The sequence below is a fragment of the Eurypyga helias genome, unplaced genomic scaffold, assembly GCF_000690775.1.
Source record: "Eurypyga helias isolate BGI_N326 unplaced genomic scaffold, ASM69077v1 scaffold28344, whole genome shotgun sequence".
Taxonomy (NCBI): Eukaryota; Metazoa; Chordata; class Aves; order Eurypygiformes; family Eurypygidae; genus Eurypyga; species Eurypyga helias.
Window position 1 is genome coordinate 1 of NW_010247393.1, and position 19155 is coordinate 19155.

General features: G+C 44.7%; 1 protein-coding gene across 1 annotated transcript in view; it reads left to right on the top strand.

Annotated features, from left to right (window-relative positions):
* Positions 1–2190: 2190 nt before the first annotated feature.
* Positions 2191–19155, top strand: part of EIF5B (eukaryotic translation initiation factor 5B) — a gene marked incomplete at its 5' end in the record, with an annotated part of 22890 nt that continues 5925 nt past the window's right edge. Inside the window, 17 exons of the mRNA XM_010150719.1 lie at positions 2191–2316; positions 2411–2495; positions 3088–3730; positions 4180–4400; positions 4574–4724; positions 6263–6358; positions 7788–7874; positions 9308–9397; positions 11480–11775; positions 12361–12468; positions 12607–12717; positions 13582–13649; positions 14725–14866; positions 16297–16428; positions 17038–17220; positions 17348–17509; positions 18821–18952. Coding sequence (XP_010149021.1) covers positions 2191–2316; positions 2411–2495; positions 3088–3730; positions 4180–4400; positions 4574–4724; positions 6263–6358; positions 7788–7874; positions 9308–9397; positions 11480–11775; positions 12361–12468; positions 12607–12717; positions 13582–13649; positions 14725–14866; positions 16297–16428; positions 17038–17220; positions 17348–17509; positions 18821–18952 — 2833 coding nt within the window. The remainder of the gene's footprint in view (positions 2317–2410; positions 2496–3087; positions 3731–4179; positions 4401–4573; positions 4725–6262; positions 6359–7787; positions 7875–9307; positions 9398–11479; positions 11776–12360; positions 12469–12606; positions 12718–13581; positions 13650–14724; positions 14867–16296; positions 16429–17037; positions 17221–17347; positions 17510–18820; positions 18953–19155) is intronic.

Here is a 19155-nt window from a genome sequence, read left to right on the forward strand (position 1 = left end):
CACCGACCCCTGAGGAATGCCACTTATTACTGGGCTCCACTCAGACGTAGCTACAAGTAGTAGTAGTGGAGCTTATGTTTTGGTCTATTCAGGCTATTTCAAGCTTGGATTTGACTCAGTCTTTTCCATTAACTCCTAGATTAGAGGGGGGTAAACAAGTGTGCTTACTAAACCAATGTGCTGCACGTAGACCCTCGCACTTTTTTGCATTATGGGCGGGCCTGGGCGTAATACAGTTAGCCCAATTACTCTAGGTGTAGAGAGGATGGCTGACCCTTTTCTTTCAGGTGTCTATGCTACCCCTGTTTTGCAGCCAGTTACACTCCTTAACAGTGCAGCTCTTAAAATTGCTGAAACATCAAGTCAGCTGTTCTTATGGGGGAAACGGCCAAAAAGTTTATTCTTTCCTCTTGGGGGAGGTGGGGGCTGGTTTAGAAATGTTCCGTTAACCATTTGAGAGTTACATTTCTTTGGGAAATGTATTTCTTGTCATGGCAGCACGTAAGAAATGCTACTAGGTATGTTCCAGGTGTGTGTTTTCTTCTCTTTACTAAAAGTAAGACTCTGTGGTAATAAAGATGCTGTACAGTGAAGTGCTTCGTTGTGACGATTTTTATTTGGTTTGTTCAGTCTAAATAGAGGAAAATTCAAGATCTTTAAATACAAATAATCAATCTTGGCTTTTGGGGAGAAAAAAAAAGGTAAGTGCATTGTTGCTTACTTGTGCTGTTGTCACACACAATGTTTGAGTTGCTTATGCCCAATATTTAGGATAAAATGGGCTTGGGAATGTCAGCATTCACTTGAATTTGTAGAATGATTCTCTCTGCCCTCTCCTTTTGCAAAGGGAAATACAACATGGACTTACTGAATTTCAGAATCTTTAAAGGAATAATTCAGTACTTGATTTTTTTTTTTTTTAAATGAATGTTCAACTTCCAGGTTTGTAAATTGGCAGGGCTGAAGCTCTGGTAGTTTCGAGTTGGCTGATACCTTGGAGGTCCTGAACTCAGGAGAAATTTATTTCCCTTACTTTCTGCATATAGACTCAGGTGTTTGGGTCAGCCTTTGGCTGGGTTGCCCTAAATGGGTGATAACAATAGAGACAGGGAAATTGTGAAACAAAGAGCCGTTTTCTGCCCACGTATTTAAGAGGGAGTTAAATGAGATATTAATAGCGTATGGATTAAATGGATTTTGAAACCGCAAGCTGTGATAAAAAGTAGCACCCAAATATTTGCGACTTTATTAGATTAGGTGGAAAAACCTCTGGACAGTAGGTTTGGTTTTTGCTCAATTCTTGTGGTACAAGTCAAGATAAAGGTGCATCTGAATGACAACTCTTGATAAGGACAGGAAATAAGCTGCTTGTACTTAGTTGCAGATGAGGGGTTGTTTATGGCAAGAAGAGAAACTTGATCTAACGAGGAAGGAGGCATATTTCAGATGCCTAGTGAAACTTCTGGCTTCCTTTAGGCCCGGGAGAGGCAATGCTAGGGCAGGTGGTGGAAGTGATTGCTTGGCGACTGCATTGGTATTTGTTACGATCATCTTTAGAGTGGCTTGGGGCTGAACTGTGTTCCCATGTGTGACTTCTTTTCTTGAAAGATAGGAGTGAAACTTTTCAGTCTGATGGCAGAGCATAGGCTACTGCTGTAAGTTGGAAGCTGTGAAGAGCTTCCACTTACTAAATAAAAATACAATAGCTTTTTTGTATACTAAAGGGTGTGTAGAGGAGCAGATAAGTACTAAATAGAATTTTCTGGTTACTAAATTGCAAGATTTCTTCTGGTTGTGCTTCATTTTTGCACTTGCATTGTGGGCCGCTTTTCTGTCAGCGGCACCTACTGTGATTTGAAGGGCTAAACAACTGATCTTGAGAGGCTCTAGTTACATTCTTCCAAAAAGTTTTATCAAACCCCACATCTAAACTTTTAAAGTCAGTGTTGCAAGAAGTGAACGTGCTCCACCTCCCTTCAAGCAGACGACGTGCGTGAAGGTTTTACCTTCCCATCCTACTGGGTGGCACAAGGTAGTAGTGTGTAATGGCTTGTTAAAGGTGGGTTTTGCCCCTTCACTGCTTATGTTTTGTCATTGAAGTGGCATTTTGAAGCTGGCTCTTTTATGCAGATGGCTTCTACTTACGTAAAAGTGAACTCTCGATAACCCTGCTTTCCTTTTGCATTGTAGTGCAAAAGATGATATTGATATTGATGCCCTTGCTGCTGAGATAGAAGGTGCAGGAGCTGCAAAGGAGCAAGAGCCTCAGAAATCCAAAGGCAAAAAGAAAAAAGAGAAGAAGAAACAGGATTTTGAGTAAGATTGTTCTTTTATTTTTCCCTATCTGTCTTATTTTATTCTATTCTATAAGAACTGTTACTTAAGTACCATAACTTCTTTCTTATTTTAGTGAAGATGATATCCTGAAGGAGCTGGAAGAACTGTCAATAGAGGCGCAAGGAGGGAAAGTTGACAGGGAACCGTCTGCAGGAAAGGTGAACGCTGGGTGGGAGGTGGGCTGTTTACTAGGAAATAGTTGAAACACGAGACACCTCTGTCCCAGGAAAATTCTAGCGTTGCAGTGTAGTTGGAGATCTTATGTGAAATGTGCAGCTAGCATGTATTTTTAACCATACTTGATCGTATTTTCATGGTAAAGTCAATTGCGGAAGATTTTTACCAGAAGCCACATCTTCACGCTAATAATTATTTAATGCCAATCAGAATAAATTGTAATCATGGGCTGAGGTGTAGTACACTCAGCAAAAAAAAATTTCAAACTTTGTGCTCCATAACACAGGTTTTTTTGACATCTCTCAATGCTGCTTCTTAGCTTACAATAGCGAGTAATTTTTCATGGCTGATTATTGAATTGTTTAATTACCAGGTTGAAAATGACAATGAAGAAAGCTTATCAAAGCAAGATAAAAAACGGAAAGGAAAGAGTAAAAAGGCCAATCTGGAAAATGACTATGACAAACTTTGTGCTCCATAACACAGGTTTTTTTGACATCTCTCAATGCTGCTTCTTAGCTTACAATAGCGAGTAATTTTTCATGGCTGATTATTGAATTGTTTAATTACCAGGTTGAAAATGACAATGAAGAAAGCTTATCAAAGCAAGATAAAAAACGGAAAGGAAAGAGTAAAAAGGCCAATCTGGAAAATGACTATGACAGTGAAGAAGTGGAAGATAAAGATAAAAAATCTAAAAAACCTCAGAAAGCAAAGCAAGACATGCCTTCTGGCAGCGATGATGATGATCGTGAGACACAGCTTAGGAAAAGCAAAGGGAAAGCTCAGAAGTCAAATAAAAGGCACAATCTGTCAGAAGAAGATGAAACTAATGTTAAGAAAAGTAAAGAGCGTGCCGGGGCAGTGTCCACGGGTGAGAGTGGTGATGAATCGGATGAGGTCTCCCAGTCTAGAAAAGGACAAAAGAAAAGCCAAAAACCAAAGTCTGCTCCTGCTGCCGAAAGTGGGGATGATGAAGAACCTTCATTCAAAGTAAAAACAGTGGCTCAGAAGAAGGCAGAAAAAAAGGAACGTGAAAGGAAAAAACGTGAGGAAGAAAAAGCCAAACTGAGGAAGCAGAAGGAGAAGGAAGAATTAGAAGGTGGTAAAGAACCAGCAAAGCCAAAGGAAGCTCCAAAAAAAGCTGAAGAGAAGGCTTCTCCTGAAGTTGTGGCAGGCCCTGGGGAAAAAGGAGAGGCTCCTGCAGGAACAGAGGGTTTGTAACGTGGTTTCTACAACTGTAAAGTAAACACTGCAGCTTTTAGAAGAAGGCCAGAAAGTTGGCAGGCAGTGTGGAGGATTTGTTGCTTTAATCTGAACCGGGAATACTAGACAATTGGTAGCCTTGTTGGCTCACACATGGCTGGCTGTTCAGGTACATGAGCAAACAAAAACCAGATGGTGAATTCTCATTGCAGTATATACTTACAGTGCTGTATTGCAAACATACTTTTTCACTTCCCAGTTATTCTGTCACTTTAAGACTCAGGCCCTCGCTTTGTAACTTAAGAGGCAGTTTTATTTTCTTCATTATGAATTGTTTATGTAGTAGCCAGTCAAAATATTCCTCATTTGGCAGTGTTTATCGTATGTGAAACATTAATTTTATTTAGAGTATCTCTACAATTTCAAAGGTATTTGAATTTATGCCTCTTCTTTCTGTAGCTGATGACAATGAGGGGGACAAAAAGAAAAAAGACAAGAAAAAAAAGAAAGGTGAGAAAGAAGAAAAAGAGAAAGAGAAGAAAAAGGGTCCCAGCAAAGCCACGGTTAAAGCTATGCAAGAAGCCTTGGCTAAAATGAAAGAGGAGGAGGAAAGGGCAAAAAGAGAGGAGGAAGAACGTATAAGACGACTGGAGGAGCTAGAAGCGAAGCGCAAAGAGGAGGTACCGTGCATCTTGCTCCGAGGATACAATCAGGGAGAGGGTAATCTTAACCCGTGTCCTTGCTGGCGCGGTTGGTGGATTAGTCCTTAGTATGCTGAGTGGGATATACACTTGGCCAGCTTCTGTGCAAAGCATGCTTTAAAATTGCTGTATGTTTGTTAACTTCTTTCTAGGAGCGATTGGAGCAAGAGAGGAAAGAAAGAAAGAAACAGAAGGAAAAAGAGAGGAAGGAGCGTTTGAAGAAGGAGGGAAAGCTTTTAACAAAAGCTCAACGAGAAGCCAGAGCCAGAGCGGAGGCGACTCTTAAACTACTCCAAGCTCAGGGTAAGCAGTAAAGCTTAAAACAATAATAATGAAAACAATAACAATAAAACGTGTACCGCTTACTGCTATGTGTTTTCTGTCTGGAGCTAGGAGGGAAAATACTGAATAACTCCCCATCAAGCTGCTGTCTTGTCAGGGAAGGCTGCGTGTGCCCCGCCCTCCCCTTTCTATGTAGATTTAAATGTCTTTATTTTCATCTTGCACTTCAAATATCCAGCTTTTTAACAGGTTCCACTTGCGGTTTGAGGATGTTAGTTACGGCACTTAGGAAAAACAACTTCTTTCCTTTGCTTAGTCCAAAGGCTGGGAAGAGCAGATGGGTTGTGCTGCAGGTCATGGAAGACCAGCGATCTGGGTCCTCTTGGATTAATTCGTGTGCTTGCCTAAGCAGGTGCATTGTTTTGCCTCAAGCTAGCTAGTCCATGGGAACTGTGTTTTATTCTCTTGGATTTGCTTCAGGAAAAGAGTATGTAGGAGTTTTCCTGCTTTTCTGTCAAATATAATCTGTTTGCATTGCAATGAAGTAGATGTATAGAGTGTATTGTAAAGCCCATGTCCGAATTTGTTCCTGGTGACTTGTTTGTGGCTAAGGAAAGAAATGAATTCCTGAGTGCTGAGTATCCCTCTTTTTGTGTTTGTAGAGAACGCTCTTGGACTCTTTGCTGGTAGGGCGGTGTGTAAGGGTAGGAATCCCCGTAGCTAGCAGTGTCTTTGGAACTCCTAAGCACACACCAATGCCATTTCTCTTTAGCCTTTGCTGTAGTTACTGGAATCCTTCTACTTGTGTGCTGCTGCAGCCAGATGTTTGTCAGGTCTACCCTGTAAATCACACAGCACCTGAAGGAAGTTTGAGCATTTCAGAAGGTGCAGCAGTAATTCAGTTGCTAACTTGTCTTTGCACCAAACTTCTGTTTTTTAAATGGATTCCTTTCCAGCGTTACAGTGAGAGCTGTCTTTCTGGTGAGGTGAAGGTGACGCTGATGAATTGAACCTGGCATCAATTAATACCTAAAACCATCTATGTTGTTAAACAAACGAGCCCCCAACACTGAGCAAAAGGGAAAATACATTCTACTGAACAACCTTAAGCTTTTAAGAGGAGCTGTGTCTCTTAACTGCTCCAGGTTGTCCGAAAGTAGGATGACTGGCAAACTGGTTTTAAGTGAGTTTTAGCACAGCTGATTTTAACAAGCATAAGGCAGTTTAAACTTGAGGGGGGTGTGTGTGTGTTCATGAAATCCTGTGTAAGTATGTGTTGGCTTCAAACCTGGAGCCTTAGGATCAGACTGGGGTTTTTCTGTTTGTTAGGTTTTTTACCCCGTTAGTGATCTAACTCCTTGAGAGTATCTGAAGAACTATACTTGGCTCAAGCTTTTCCAGCTTTTGAAAATCAGACTTTTTAAAAAGATAATATGTATTGAACCTACTTTCCACTCTCTTCTCCACCCTGGAAATGTGGAAAACATGTTCTCATTTAAACCAAAGCTGATATTTAACGAATCACCTGGGTTTTCTTTCTAACAATTGTTGTTTTGCAGGTGTTGAAGTGCCATCCAAAGACTCCGTGCCAAAGAAGAGGCCAATATATGAAGACAAGAAGAAAAAGAAGCAGCAGCAGCCGGAAAACAAAGAAGGTGTGGTTTGCACACAGGGATGCCTAACAGCTTAGTCACATTTCCGGAAGCGTTTGTGGAATAAATCAGTTCATCTTAAATGAATGGGCAGGCAATTTGGGCTGCCTGTGAGGTGCTTTTGACAACCCTCCCCCCACGTGCAAGTGCTGATGCTCTAGGATCCTCAAGTTGTTTGAAAGACTGCTCACTTCATCCTTTGGTTTGCCATCTACTTGGCTGTTTTTTTTCCTAACCTGGGTGTTTTCTTCAGGATTATCTAAACGTTGGAGGTGTAGGGTATGTGAAGGCATTTTCTGAATGCGCTGTTGAATGCTTTGTGTGCGTATGTGGGTTAAAGACAATGTAGTGTAAGTAATAATGACTTGTAATTATGACTCAGTTGATGTCCCAGGATGAAAGGGGATTCATCCTAGTTCTAGTACTTTTTAAGTTGGAGACAACCTGTTTGTTTGTCCTTTTAGGTTTCCAGGGCCTGAGTAATTCAGAGAGCTTGCATTTTTGAAAACTTTGCATTTATTGCACTAGTTAGACATAGATTGAATGTGTCAGGTTTTTTTACTTTTGTGTTCTGTGGCTTTCCTGTGAGGGAGGGATAACTGGCTTTTTGAGACTATTCCTTATTTTGAACAAAACCAAACCCCCTTGCATCACTGTGGGGTTTTTTTTGTTATTTAGCTGGCTTTTTAAAATGTTTAACATGAGTTGTGTGGCTACATAGCAAGAATGGGTACTTTGTGACTATTATCATAGAATCACAGACTGGTTTGGGTTGGAAGGGACCTTAAAGACCATCCAGTTCCAACCCCCCTGCCATGGGCAGGGACACCTTCCACTAGACCAGGTTGCTCAAAGCCTCATCTAGCCTGGCCTTGAACACTTCCAGGGATGGGGCATCCACAGCTTCTCTGGGCAACCTGTTCCAGTGCCTCCCCACCCTCTCTGTGAAGAATTTCTTCCTGCTATCAAATCTAAACCTCCCCACTTTCAATTTAAACCCGTTACCCCTTGTCCTGTCACTACAGGCCCTTGTAAAAAGTCCCCCCAGCTTCCTTGTAGCCCTTTCAGGTACTGGAAGGTGCTATAAGGTCTCCCTGGAGCCTTCTCTTCTCCAGGCTGAACAAGCCCAACTCTCTCAGCCTGTCCCCATAGCAGAGGTGCTCCAGCCCTCTGAGCATCTTTGTGGCCTCCTCTGGACTTGCTTCAACTGGTCGATACTCTCTCTTGAGAAAGAGAGTCCTCTTATTTCACTCTCTGTTGTCTTTTAAAGAAAGTGAGGGGTATTTTTTGGTGTTGAAAAGCAATGGTAATACTCTTAGCCAATAGCTGACCTATTACACAAATCTGTTTAACTGCTTAGTAGGCCAGATGTCCAAGTTGGTTTGCACTTCAGAAGTAATGTAGCAACTGATTGGCTTTCTTGTGATTGCAGAAATTGTGGAGGTAACTTCCCCAGCTGAAGATGCTGTAGAACTGGAAACAGCAGTAAAAGAAGAGACTCCTCTTCCGGTAGAGCCAGGTTAGTAGTGATGCTCACAACCTTAAAACACCTAAGACGCCCGTGTGGCAGTGCTGCCTGGTAGGTGTCGCACCTTGTTGGACAGGGGCTGAGTGGCCATCCTTTCTTGAGGTAGTTGCTGCGTTTTGCTTTTCCTTTTCCTAAGGGAAGAACTGATCAAATTTAATGGAATAAAAAGGCATGAAGCTTCAAAGCAAGAATGTGAAGGCCCCTTTTTTTTGGGTGAACTCCAGTGCTCAATTGGATTAGGTAACTCTCAAATAAGTGCATTCGGTGCCTTATGGTTAGCCCCCTTGGCTTTTGAAGTACTTTCTCAACGGCTGTTTTGTCAGTAGTTAGGTGAGGGTAGGGAGGAAATAGGCTGCTTCCAGTACTGATACTGCAGTATTCATGGTGGTTGTATTCTGGATTCCAAACATTTTGCTTTCACAAGGTGCTGGATGCAGTGGATATGGGTTAGCTTATGAAACTGAGTATCAGCCCTCACTTTTGCCTACACAGGGTATTTGTTTTGGCAAAATCGCATTGTGCTGGACTTCTTCCTCAGCAAGGTGACTGTTTCAATTTTTACCTTTGTTTCTAAGTTAGACCAATACTGCCAAAAACTCCAGCTTTTTGAAAACAGAGCTGAATGTGTGCTCTAATGCTAGCCTGGCTTACCTCTTGACGGAGCAGTTTCATTGCCACAGAAGAGAAGAGCTCACTGGCAGAACATCAGTTCCCAGTTAATATTCCAGCAGTCTTGGACCTACTCTTCATGTTGAAGGACTGAAAATCCATGATGCTCTGTGCTGCAGCATCTATATTGTTTATTATCTCTTAGAGAGGGCTAAGAGCTTGCATTTTTCCATTTGTCTGTTCAGAGCTGCAGTCTCTTCATATATCTGACTGAATCCTTGCCGGAATGAATATATCTAACGCTTGTGCAACCCATGGTATAATTATGCTAAGGCACCTGGAGTCCTTAAATGGCACTTTTTATAGACAACTTGTTGTTTTCTCACTAATTAAAACCAATACTGTAACCCAACTTGTTTTCTTGCTTCTCTGTCACTTTGTCACACGTGGCTAACTGTTAATTGGGCAGCTCCTCTCGGGGAATGAGGCTGTGGCCGAGGCTTGCGTGGCATGCACTATGCAGGCACTTGCACGATCTGCAGGCAGGAACTGGCTGAATAGCTTAGCTCTGTCTTCCAAAACCACGCTTTGCTAGGCAAAGATACTAGCACTACGAGACTTTGCAGAGAGAGCTGAAGATTTTCTTCAGTACACAGCATTTTCTGTTTAGGGGACGTGGAGATCGTTTGGTCGAATTAGGGTAGCAGCAAACTTGTAAGTTGCAAGTCATCAGCACGTCAGTGGAAGGGGCATCTAAAAATGTGGTATGTCGCTGAGCTGTTTTCTTTCTTTTCCTTTAACGTTGGATTTCTTCATTTCAGAAGAAAAGGAGGAAGAAGAAGAAATGGAAGATGCAGGTTTGGATGACTGGGAAGCTATGGTTAGTGATGAAGACGGAGAGAAAGGTGGGCACGCAAATCCCAAATGAATGCCTTTTCTGATTAAGAAGTTTCTTTGGACTGATTTTGTGTTTCTGTAGGAAACAATACGGTGTTTAGATTCTCCCCTGCCCCATTAGGTAAATTGTGAGGCAAGTGTGATAAGAAATAGGTAAAAGATCTTCTCAAAGGCAGAGCTTTCGGAACTGCACAGATACTGCTCAAGATGACCGTTGGAAATACCCTGTGTGCAGTTACCACCTGAAGTAAATCAGAAGGAATTTTGGTGGGTGGGTTTTTTTTCATTTTTATGGGAGTAAAAATCCTCTCCTCTTAATATATGTTTAAACCACCTCTGAGACTCTAGGGAAACCTTTTACCTGGTCCTGTATTTCTCTAGTAACCATTCTAGTTATAGGTTTAAACTGAAAGCGGGGAGGTTTAGGTTAGACATCAGGAAGAAATTCTTCATGGAGAGGGCGGTGAGGCACTGGAACAGGTTGCCCAGAGAAGCTGTAGATGCCCCATCCCTGGAAGTGTTCAAGGCCAGGCTGGATGAGGCTTTGAGCAACCTGGTCTAGTGGAAGGTGTCCCTGCCCATGGCAGGGGGGTTGGAACTAGATGGTCTTTAAGGTTCCTTCCAACCCAAAACAGTCTGTGATTCCAAAGCCACAACAGTGTTACTGCACAAACCTGGCAACACCTCGGAGAGTACCTTTGTACCCAAGTTCTCAAAGAAGTGGGTACTGAGGCGGTGTGAAGGTCAGCGCACATACATTACAGTAGCTTCCAGGTACCTTCTCTTACCTGCCCCTTTGTGAGGCAGGTGCGGAGGAAAGGGAAGAATTGCCAGAGCATTTGTATTCCTGCACGTCTGTGCCAAAGGCCATTTTCTGTCTGTGGCCAATGCGATGTTTATGGAGAAGTTAGAGCCACGCAAGAACGTGGTGATAACTTCTCAGGGGATTTCTTCCAGAGGTGAGGAAGCCGTATTGCTGCGACTCTTCCTGCATAGGGGTTGGTGCAAGGAGTTCTTGGCCCTTCCATGATGTCTTCATTATTTCTTAAGATCAAGGATCAAGTATTCTTTGACTTGAAAGCCCTACAGTTCCAGTACCTGTGCTGTCAAGTGTGATGTTTTATATATGTATACGTGCAGCAGTGTGGATTTTATTTCAGCACAAGCGTGTGTCCCTGTGGTGCTGGACTCTCCTACCTGGAGTACGAAGGGCAGCTTGCCATCTGGAAAGTGCGTTTTAGTCTGTCGATACTGTCCCGGAGAAGATACCATGTCCCACTTCTTGCTGCTCGGATTGGAAGGATCTGCCAATGACATCTAGAAAAAGACTTCTCATGGGAATTAGAACTAGGGTGTTATTAAGCTGATGGGCTTTAAGCAGAGCAAGGAAACATAACCCATCTCTAAGAGCAGTGAGCCTCTGAGCAGCTCTGCAGGGAAGAGAACAGGCCTTTCAGGTGTTGGTGAGGTTGTCTCTTACATTTTGCAAATATGATAAATGAGGAGCTTTCGGAAACAGAAAATTACTTTTTTAGTCCTTTCAGCTTAATGAAGGGTTCCTCTGAAAAATGTTGCTCTTCTCTGAACAGTCTAGGAAAACCTTAAGATGAGATTTTTTTTTAAAGATGCAGAAGAGAATTTGTTCCAATTGTTTCTTCTGCTTTAAATACCCATTCTTGATCAGTAATACACAGAATCTGTATTTTGCCGAATTTGGACTCGCAGTGTTAGTGCCTTCATTCCCTCCTGAAGGGCACACAGCTTTAAGGAAGGTCAGTGCACCTGAATATTTGCAAGTGCTGTCAAGTGTAAGTGCACAGGCAGTATCATTCCTTCCCTCGCCCCAAACTCACTCTGCTGGCACGGGTTCCAAACACAAGCCAGCAGCTCCGGATGCGAAACACTTCTTTTAATACTGAGAGGGGAAAGATGATCCTGACCAGCACTTCCTGAACAGAACCTACTCTGTCCTCACTCTTCTAGAGTGGAGGACACTAGAGTGAGGACTCTTTGCTTGTTTCTTGGTTGCCCTCTCCCCCCGCAAGCGTGAATCTAATACAGAAGTTTGACTTTAGATGTTTTTTTGGCAGAGAGTAAAGCTGTCCACATTGAAGTCAAAGAGCAAAATGAAGTGGATGAGGAAGAGGAGGATGAAGATGATGATGAGGAAGAGGAAGAAGAGAGTGAAGAATCTGAAGATAGTGAAGGGAGCGAAGATGAGGATGAAAAGACCTCAGATGAGAGAGAGGCAGACTCCCAAGCTCTCGGAAAACAATCTGTGGAGAAAAAGCCCAGCAAGGAAATCAGCTCCGATTCAGAGTACGACTCGGATGACGACCGCACTAAGGAAGAGCGCGCTTATGACAAAGCTAAACGGAGAATTGAGGTATTGAAACATGGCTTTATTTGCACAGCTGGGCTCTCGTCTTGTCTACTAAACAGCTGACTGAAAGGCCTTTGAGTCGTATTTGTCAGATTGATGGCTGTGTCGTGACCAGTTTTTAGGCAGGACCAGAAACAGGGTTAATCAAGAAAAAAGACCTGGGTTTGTCTGAAGCATTTGGTTTTTAGGCAACTTGATTAGAAAGACTGTGCATTTTGGTGGTGTTCCCCTCCAGCTCTCTCCCTCCTGGAGAAAGAGAGGTATGAGATGTGTTTCTAAGCTCTTCAGCATTTTTGCAGCTGCTGACGTCCTTGGTTTCCTTAAGCAAGATGATGCTTCAGAGGGTACCGTCAACAAAGCTGTGTGTTAGCGGGTATAACAACTCTGCCTACTTGACTGTAACCAAAAGCAAAAATCAAACAGAAACTTGTTAGTTGTACATTTTTGATGCCTCAAAAGAGGGATGGCAGACCTCGAACTCCCTTGAAAATTTACGTCCCGCCGTTAACTGTGTTATCTGTGTAATGGGTTGGAGAGGCGAGCTGTGGTTTGTGGCTCATACTCACTTCTTACGTGTCTCTTCCGCAGAAGCGACGAGCCGAAAACAGCAAGAACACAAACACTGAAAAGCTCCGAGCACCAGTTATCTGTGTCCTGGGGCACGTAGACACGGGCAAGACCAAAATTTTGGATAAGGTAACGCGCGGAACGTGAAGGCACTGCCCGCGGGTCGTGTTTATGCGTGCGGTTTTTTGGTGGCAGGGAGGAAGAAGTGAAGCCCACTCAGAGGTGACCTCAGCCTCTGACGTGCGTTTTGGGTCTCTCGTCTCTCAGCTCCGCCATACGCACGTGCAGGACAGCGAAGCTGGCGGCATCACGCAGCAGATTGGCGCGACGAATGTTCCTCTTGAAGCCATTAATGAGCAAACTAAGATGGTGAAAAATGTAAGTTACGGCACTTTGAAGACTTTTTTTTTTTTTTAAAAAGTATGGAGTGTAAACTAGTTAAGGCCTTGTGAGATTTCCTGACAGGGGCATATGGACTTTCCCCCTATCTCTAATATTGGGGTCAATTTGTTTATAAATTCCTATCCTCTGCCCCCCACCCCAAGGGGATGCTGTCTCATTTTTTGGTTTAGTTGGTACACCTGGTTTCAGTTAATGCATTGCCCCTCTTCAAAGGATACACAAATGTTGCTTACCCTGTTCTGGACAGCACATGTACGTGCACGAACCGCTTATTTGTCAGTGTTTTACTTGCAAATTGAGATTTTTGAAACTCGCAGAGTATGTTTTCTGTTTAAAAACTTCTTTACTGTGTGCGCTGAAATTGGGCCAATTCCAGGTGATGAATTTTATCGTGTAACGGAAATAGTAACTGCGCTGTATTGCTTGTTTTTGGATACTGTGTCCTGTTTTACTTGCAACAGCAGCTGACTGAAACCTTGGTAGTGATGGTTTTTTCCAAGACCTTTCATATATTAAAAATGTAAAGTCAGTGGAGAGGAGGAAATGTTGAAGACCAGGATGATAAATCTCGCTAGCCTGAACTATTTCTTTTTCCCCCTCTGTAGACTGCCTGGTCTTACAAATTTTAGCTGAGCTCATGGCCGCTGGGTACCTAGGGCAGTGTGCTGCGTAATGTTTTTCACACTGCAGCGAGCTGTGGCTGATGCGGCTTGTGGAGGGTGCTGGCCTTTCTTCGTGTGTCGGAATTTTTGCAGAGAAGGCTGTCAGTAATGCTGCCAGCTCTCGGTTTTTTTCTTCTTGTGTAATCTTTCTGAGGTGGCTAATATTTTGAAATGTTAGTTTGACAGAGAGAACATAAAAATTCCAGGCATGCTGATAATCGACACTCCAGGACATGAGTCTTTCAGGTAATGTTTTCTCACGATATAATCCTTCCCAGAAGTGATGGCTAAAGCATCTGGGTGCATTTTTAACCAAGTGCTTGCTCTTTGCCTAATCCTTTGTTTCTTCTCACTTAAAAAGAGACACATAACGTAGAGGAATAAGTGGATTTGTTTACTTTGCTGGTGCTTTTTATATCTGATTAATTTCCTGTCTTCATGCTTCTGAAAAAGCATGTAAATAACTTCTTTCTCAATAGTTAGTGTAAGAGGAAAAACTCAAGCAGGAAGCTAGTTGGAGGAGAAAAGGTGAGGATTTCAGGTGATTCAAGTACTCTGCTTTGAAAAATTAAAAGTTCTGTCCTAGCCTCCAGTTTGTAGTGTCATTAAGGTAATGGAGAGACTGGGAGTTACCAGTTACATGGGTCAGCTGATTCTCAGCAGGGATCACGCGCTGTCTAGGAGCGCTGGTGGCTTGCAGGGAAGCCACCAAATCAGCTTTTAAGGTTAAAACACGGTATTCACAACTGTCCTCGCCAAGGCAGCGCTCGGGTGAAATCCCCAAACAGCAGGATTAAGGCTTTGATGCGACACTGTTAGACAGGAACTTCTGTAAGCACTGGCATCCCAGGTCTTAGGGCACTTGGGAATGTTCGATCAGTTCCTTGGCATCCTGCCACTCAGAGCTCCTCACCTTCTAGCCAGGGTTTGTTGGCACCAAAGATGCCTGGAAATCCTGGTATTTACGTAGGACTGTATAATGAACTGTCCTGTTTAGTTTTTGCACTCCTGGGTTTCACTGCAGCCTTCTCCATTCTCACTCAGAAAAAAACAGAATGTAACTTGTATAAATAGAGTGTAGTAGAAAAACTCTTGGAACAATAATAGTTTCTTATTTTTGCTTACACATAGTCTGTGTTCTGTTAAATGGCATTTACACAGTGCAACTGAGTATATTTTTGATGTAGTTTACTCTTATAAGAGAAATAAATGCCTGATCAGCTTTAGTTTTTGGTGGTCAGTGTCAGTTTGATCTTGTGTTTTTGTTGGAGTTCTGTTGGTACGTGACTGACGTTGTTCACTTTCTCTTCCAATGCCACAGCAATCTCAGAAATAGAGGCAGCTCGCTCTGTGATATTGCTATACTCGTAGTTGACATCATGCATGGTTTGGAGCCACAGACCATTGAATCCATAAACCTGCTAAAATCAAAGAAATGCCCCTTTATAGTAGCTCTCAACAAGGTAAGATGGCTTTTTACTCAGAGCATGTTTTTCTGCCGTAACAGTGTATTTGGCACCCGAGAGCGTTCCGGTTGTGTCCGTGAACGTGAACTGTTTGTGTCAGGTCTGAAACAGTGGTTCAAAGATCCTCTCTGCTGTGTCTCTCGTGTCCTTGATACCCCAGTGGTTTGACGGGAGCTTTGCAGGACAGCCTGTCGCTCCTCTCGGGGTCTGTACTCTGACATGTTTCTTATCTCATGTAACTTCCGCCCGTGGTTCGCGCTCCTGGGAGTTGGGCTTTACTCATGGGTGTTCCTTGCACCCGCTTACCGGGATTTGTGTGCTGCTTGTGATAAAACGCAAGGCAGGCTTCCTGTTGAGAATTCCTGCTTTGTTTTTGCCACTGGTACATGTCTGGCTTGAAGACGAGCTGCTCCTGAGCTCGTGGCCCAGGACTACGTTGATGGCTGGTGGGAAGCATTGTGGGCTCTGCCGTGTGAGGTGGTGAAGCCAGTTATTTTCAGCCTTGTTTTTGGAGATCCTACGCGTTGGGAAATCACGCTGGCTGTGTGCAGTGAACCGTATGAATTCCAATAAGGAAATGACTCGTGTCCGGTGACTTGGGATGCCGCCTGAGGTGCCGACGGGGCATACAGACAGCATTCCGGCAGGGCGCTCGTGTGCCCTGTAAAAACTGCTGTATGCTTCAACAAAATGGAAAGAGCGTTAAGAGTGAAGGTGGTTGGAACCAGAGGCGTTTTGAAAAACAGACTGTTGGGTGAAGAGGGGTTAAAGGCCTGATGTGAGCCCGAGATCAAACAGCCAAAAGTTCTTGCATTTCCAGTTACAGTTCTGATCATTTGACCAGGTTATGATCCATTTTTCCAAAGATGTTTGGGTTTGTACAGCGAAGGTAACAGTTGATTGGACTAAGTCCCTCCTGCTTTCCAAACGAGCTCACTTAGGGAAGTGTATCTCAAGCATGCAGCTGTCTGGAACTACTCCCCCGTGATCCCTTCTCTGTAGCAATGTGGGAAAGGGTCCAAATTCACCAGTAAGTTGGAAAGTTCTTTGCGAGACTAGTACAGTCTCCAGAAAAAATCCAGCCCTTCATGGGGTGGTTTTTTGGTGTATGTGAAGCTCTATGTGGGTCTCTTTTTTTGACTGTTTTACCTTAAACTCCATGTATTTAATGTAGATAAACTTCTATCAGATGAACTGAGATTAGTATAGCTTGCATTTTTTTAAAAAAAAAACCCTGAAGTTGGGTAAATACATAGACAAAGATAAATACAGCAGCTGAAGGAAATAAAAAGACTTAATTGGATTACTGGAGCAAAGAGATGCCTAGGGCTGTTGGCTGGTGATAGATTTCCTACAGGCGATGTGGCATAAGCGTAAAAATGCCCTCTCGTAAGCAGCGCAAGATGACACGTTACCGTATTTTCAAGATTGATAGGTTATATGACTGGAAGAAAAGCCCAGATACAGATGTAGCCGTCACCTTAAAGAAGCAGAAAAAGAACACGAAGGACGAGTTTGAAGAACGTGCGAAGGCTATCATAGTGGAGTTTGCGAAACAGGTAGGCTGGAGGACTCAAGGCTCTGCTTAACAGAAGTGATGGTAGAGATGGGGGCGGGGCTTGCCTGTGGCTCTGCGTGGTTTTCTTTCCACGAAACAACCCGGACTAGGGAGAAAACTGCCGTGTCTCTTCAGACACGCTGGTGTTCACCTCTCGTAAACCAAACCTTGTTGTTGTTCATCGCTGAACTGCTCCGTCCTTGGAGCACTAGCTGGAGAAAAGTGGTGGCTGACTGCTGTGTGTGGTCAGTGGAGTCATGAATAGCAGCTGAAGTCTTCTGTCCCTGTTCTTCCTCTCCTCGGGAGTCGCCCGAGAGAAATCCCATGTGTAGGCGGGGCATGAATTGCCTCAGTGCTGGGAACTTTTGTTGGCGCCATACAGTGCCCTCTAAAAGCTAGATGGGGCAGTTGGCTCCGCAGAGTTATCCCACGCTGCTTCCAAACGTGGGCCGAGGCTTCGTGTTTGTCCCCTAGCACGCGGCCAGCAAGGGCGTGCTTTTTAACACCGGGGTGTAAAAAAAGCAACAGTAATTGGCTGGGGTTGAACAGTACTGTTAATACTGATGTCTATACCTGTTTTTCCCTATGTAACTATTAATCCTGATTCCAGGGCTTGAACGCTGCCTTGTTTTATGAGAATAAGGATCCCCGCACTTTTGTTTCTCTTGTACCTACCTCTGCTCACACAGGGGATGGCATGGGAAGTCTGATAGCGCTCCTCGTTGAGCTAACGCAAACTATGCTGACCAAGAGGCTCGCTGAGTGTCAGGAGCTGAGAGCTCAAGTCATGGAGGTAATTCAGCCCCCGTTCTTTGAAATTCATCCTTCCCTGCCCCCTTCTTCCTGGTAAAGAAAAAAAAAGGGGGTGTTTGAAGTGCTTAAATGGGGAGTAACCACCTTCCCCCCCGCCTTTCATCCAGGTCAAAGCGCTGCCAGGCATGGGCACTACCATAGATGTCATTCTGATTAACGGCCGCCTGAAAGAAGGAGACACCATTATTGTTCCTGGGGTAGAAGGCCCGATAGTGACTCAGATTAGGGGGCTGCTGCTGCCCCCTCCCATGAAGGAGCTGCGAGTGAAGGTACGGAACTGCTTACTGCCTTAGAGAAGGGTTAGAACTTGGGGGTCGGGGGGAGATCAAGGTTTAAAAAAAACATGACAGCGCAGGCAAGTACCATCACCCTGACTGGATGGAAGGACGGCACAAAGGTGGGGACAGCGCACGGCTGGGGCTTGTGCGTACCTGTCAGCGGGTCCCTCCCGACAGCGGCCAAGAAAAGGATCGGGCCTCGTGGTGAGGATTTAGACGTGCGTGCTTTAGAGAAGGGATTCCAACGGGTGGCTGCACGTGAGAGGGAGAGGCCCGTTGTAAACGGAGACCGGAGTTGTAGCAGTACGGCGGCTCTGGAGTTTGTTATTAGTGGAAGTGTGTTTTTTAATAACACGGATCATACACGCTTAGGTTTGAGGGAAGTGAACGAGCGAGTTTCTAGAAGTTGATGAGGGGTGCTGGATCTGCCATCTTTTCTCATTTCTGGGAGGTTTTGCTGCCCTGGTCTTAATGGACACAGGAGAGACACTGAATTTGAGATCCTGCCCCTATGGCTTCATGTGAAAGGAGGAGGAGAGCCACGGTAGTACCAAGAAAAGGATGGGGCACCCCCTGAACAAAAGAAATGAAGAAACAAACAGAAAATCCCTCCAACATGGGTTTAAAGGTCTTCAGAAATAGCTGCTGCTGCAATGCCGCAGAGCCGTGCCCTGATTGATTCCGTAGAGCCATGCCTCTTCAAGGCCAGGCTGGATGAGGCTGTGAGCAACCTGACCTAGTGGAAGGTGTCCCTGCCCATGGCAGGGGAGTTGGAACTGGATGGTCTTTAAGGTCCCTTCCAACCCAAACCAGTCTGTGATTCTGTGATTGGGCAGAGACTTTGAGGCCCCCCTGGGTGGGAGGAGCACCTGGGAAATGGAGCGTGGAGCTGTGTTGGTGAGAAGGCTGGATCCGAAGCCTCCAGTGGGGAGTGTGAGACGGCTCTTCCTGCAGTCTTGGGCTGCACCAGCTGAGCTGGAGTTAGTTGAGCTGTCAGCATCTTCCCCTTGCTGCCCGATGGGGCTGAATTTGTGGTTTCTTTTAGCGAGCAGCTGCCTGTCACTGCTTGCTCTTTCCCAGTATGTATTCCTTTAGGTGACTCCCCTTGCCCCGTCCCCCTTGGCAGGAGTGGGGGGTGGGTGTCTGAAGGGAGAGGAGCGTGCAGAGTGGAGAAAATGACTGCAGAAAGACGGGAGCGGCTGCGCTTGCCGGTGGCAAGTTCTTCAGCTGCTCTCGCTGCTGCTCTGTGCCGCTGCGCAGCACGTGCGTGCGCTCTCTGCTAGTGCCTCTTCTGCCTTTCAGAACCAGTATGAAAAGCACAAAGAGGTGGTCGCCGCTCAAGGCGTGAAGATCCTTGGGAAAGACCTGGAAAAAACACTGGCTGGTTGGCCGTTGCTGGTAGCTTATAAGGAAGATGAAGTCCCAGTCCTCAAGGTGAGATGGCTGATGCTGAAATATGACGCGTAAAGGGGGGGCAGCCGAGTTCTCGGGTGGCGGAGCTCACTCGGCTCGCGCTGAGAGCTCGGCGTGCCCCTCGTTACCTTGTGGCTGCGTTTTAAAAGCCGTCGCAGTAACACGCTGTAGCCTCGTGTCCAGGTGAGGCCTTTGTGTGGTGATGGCTTGAATATCCTGACCCT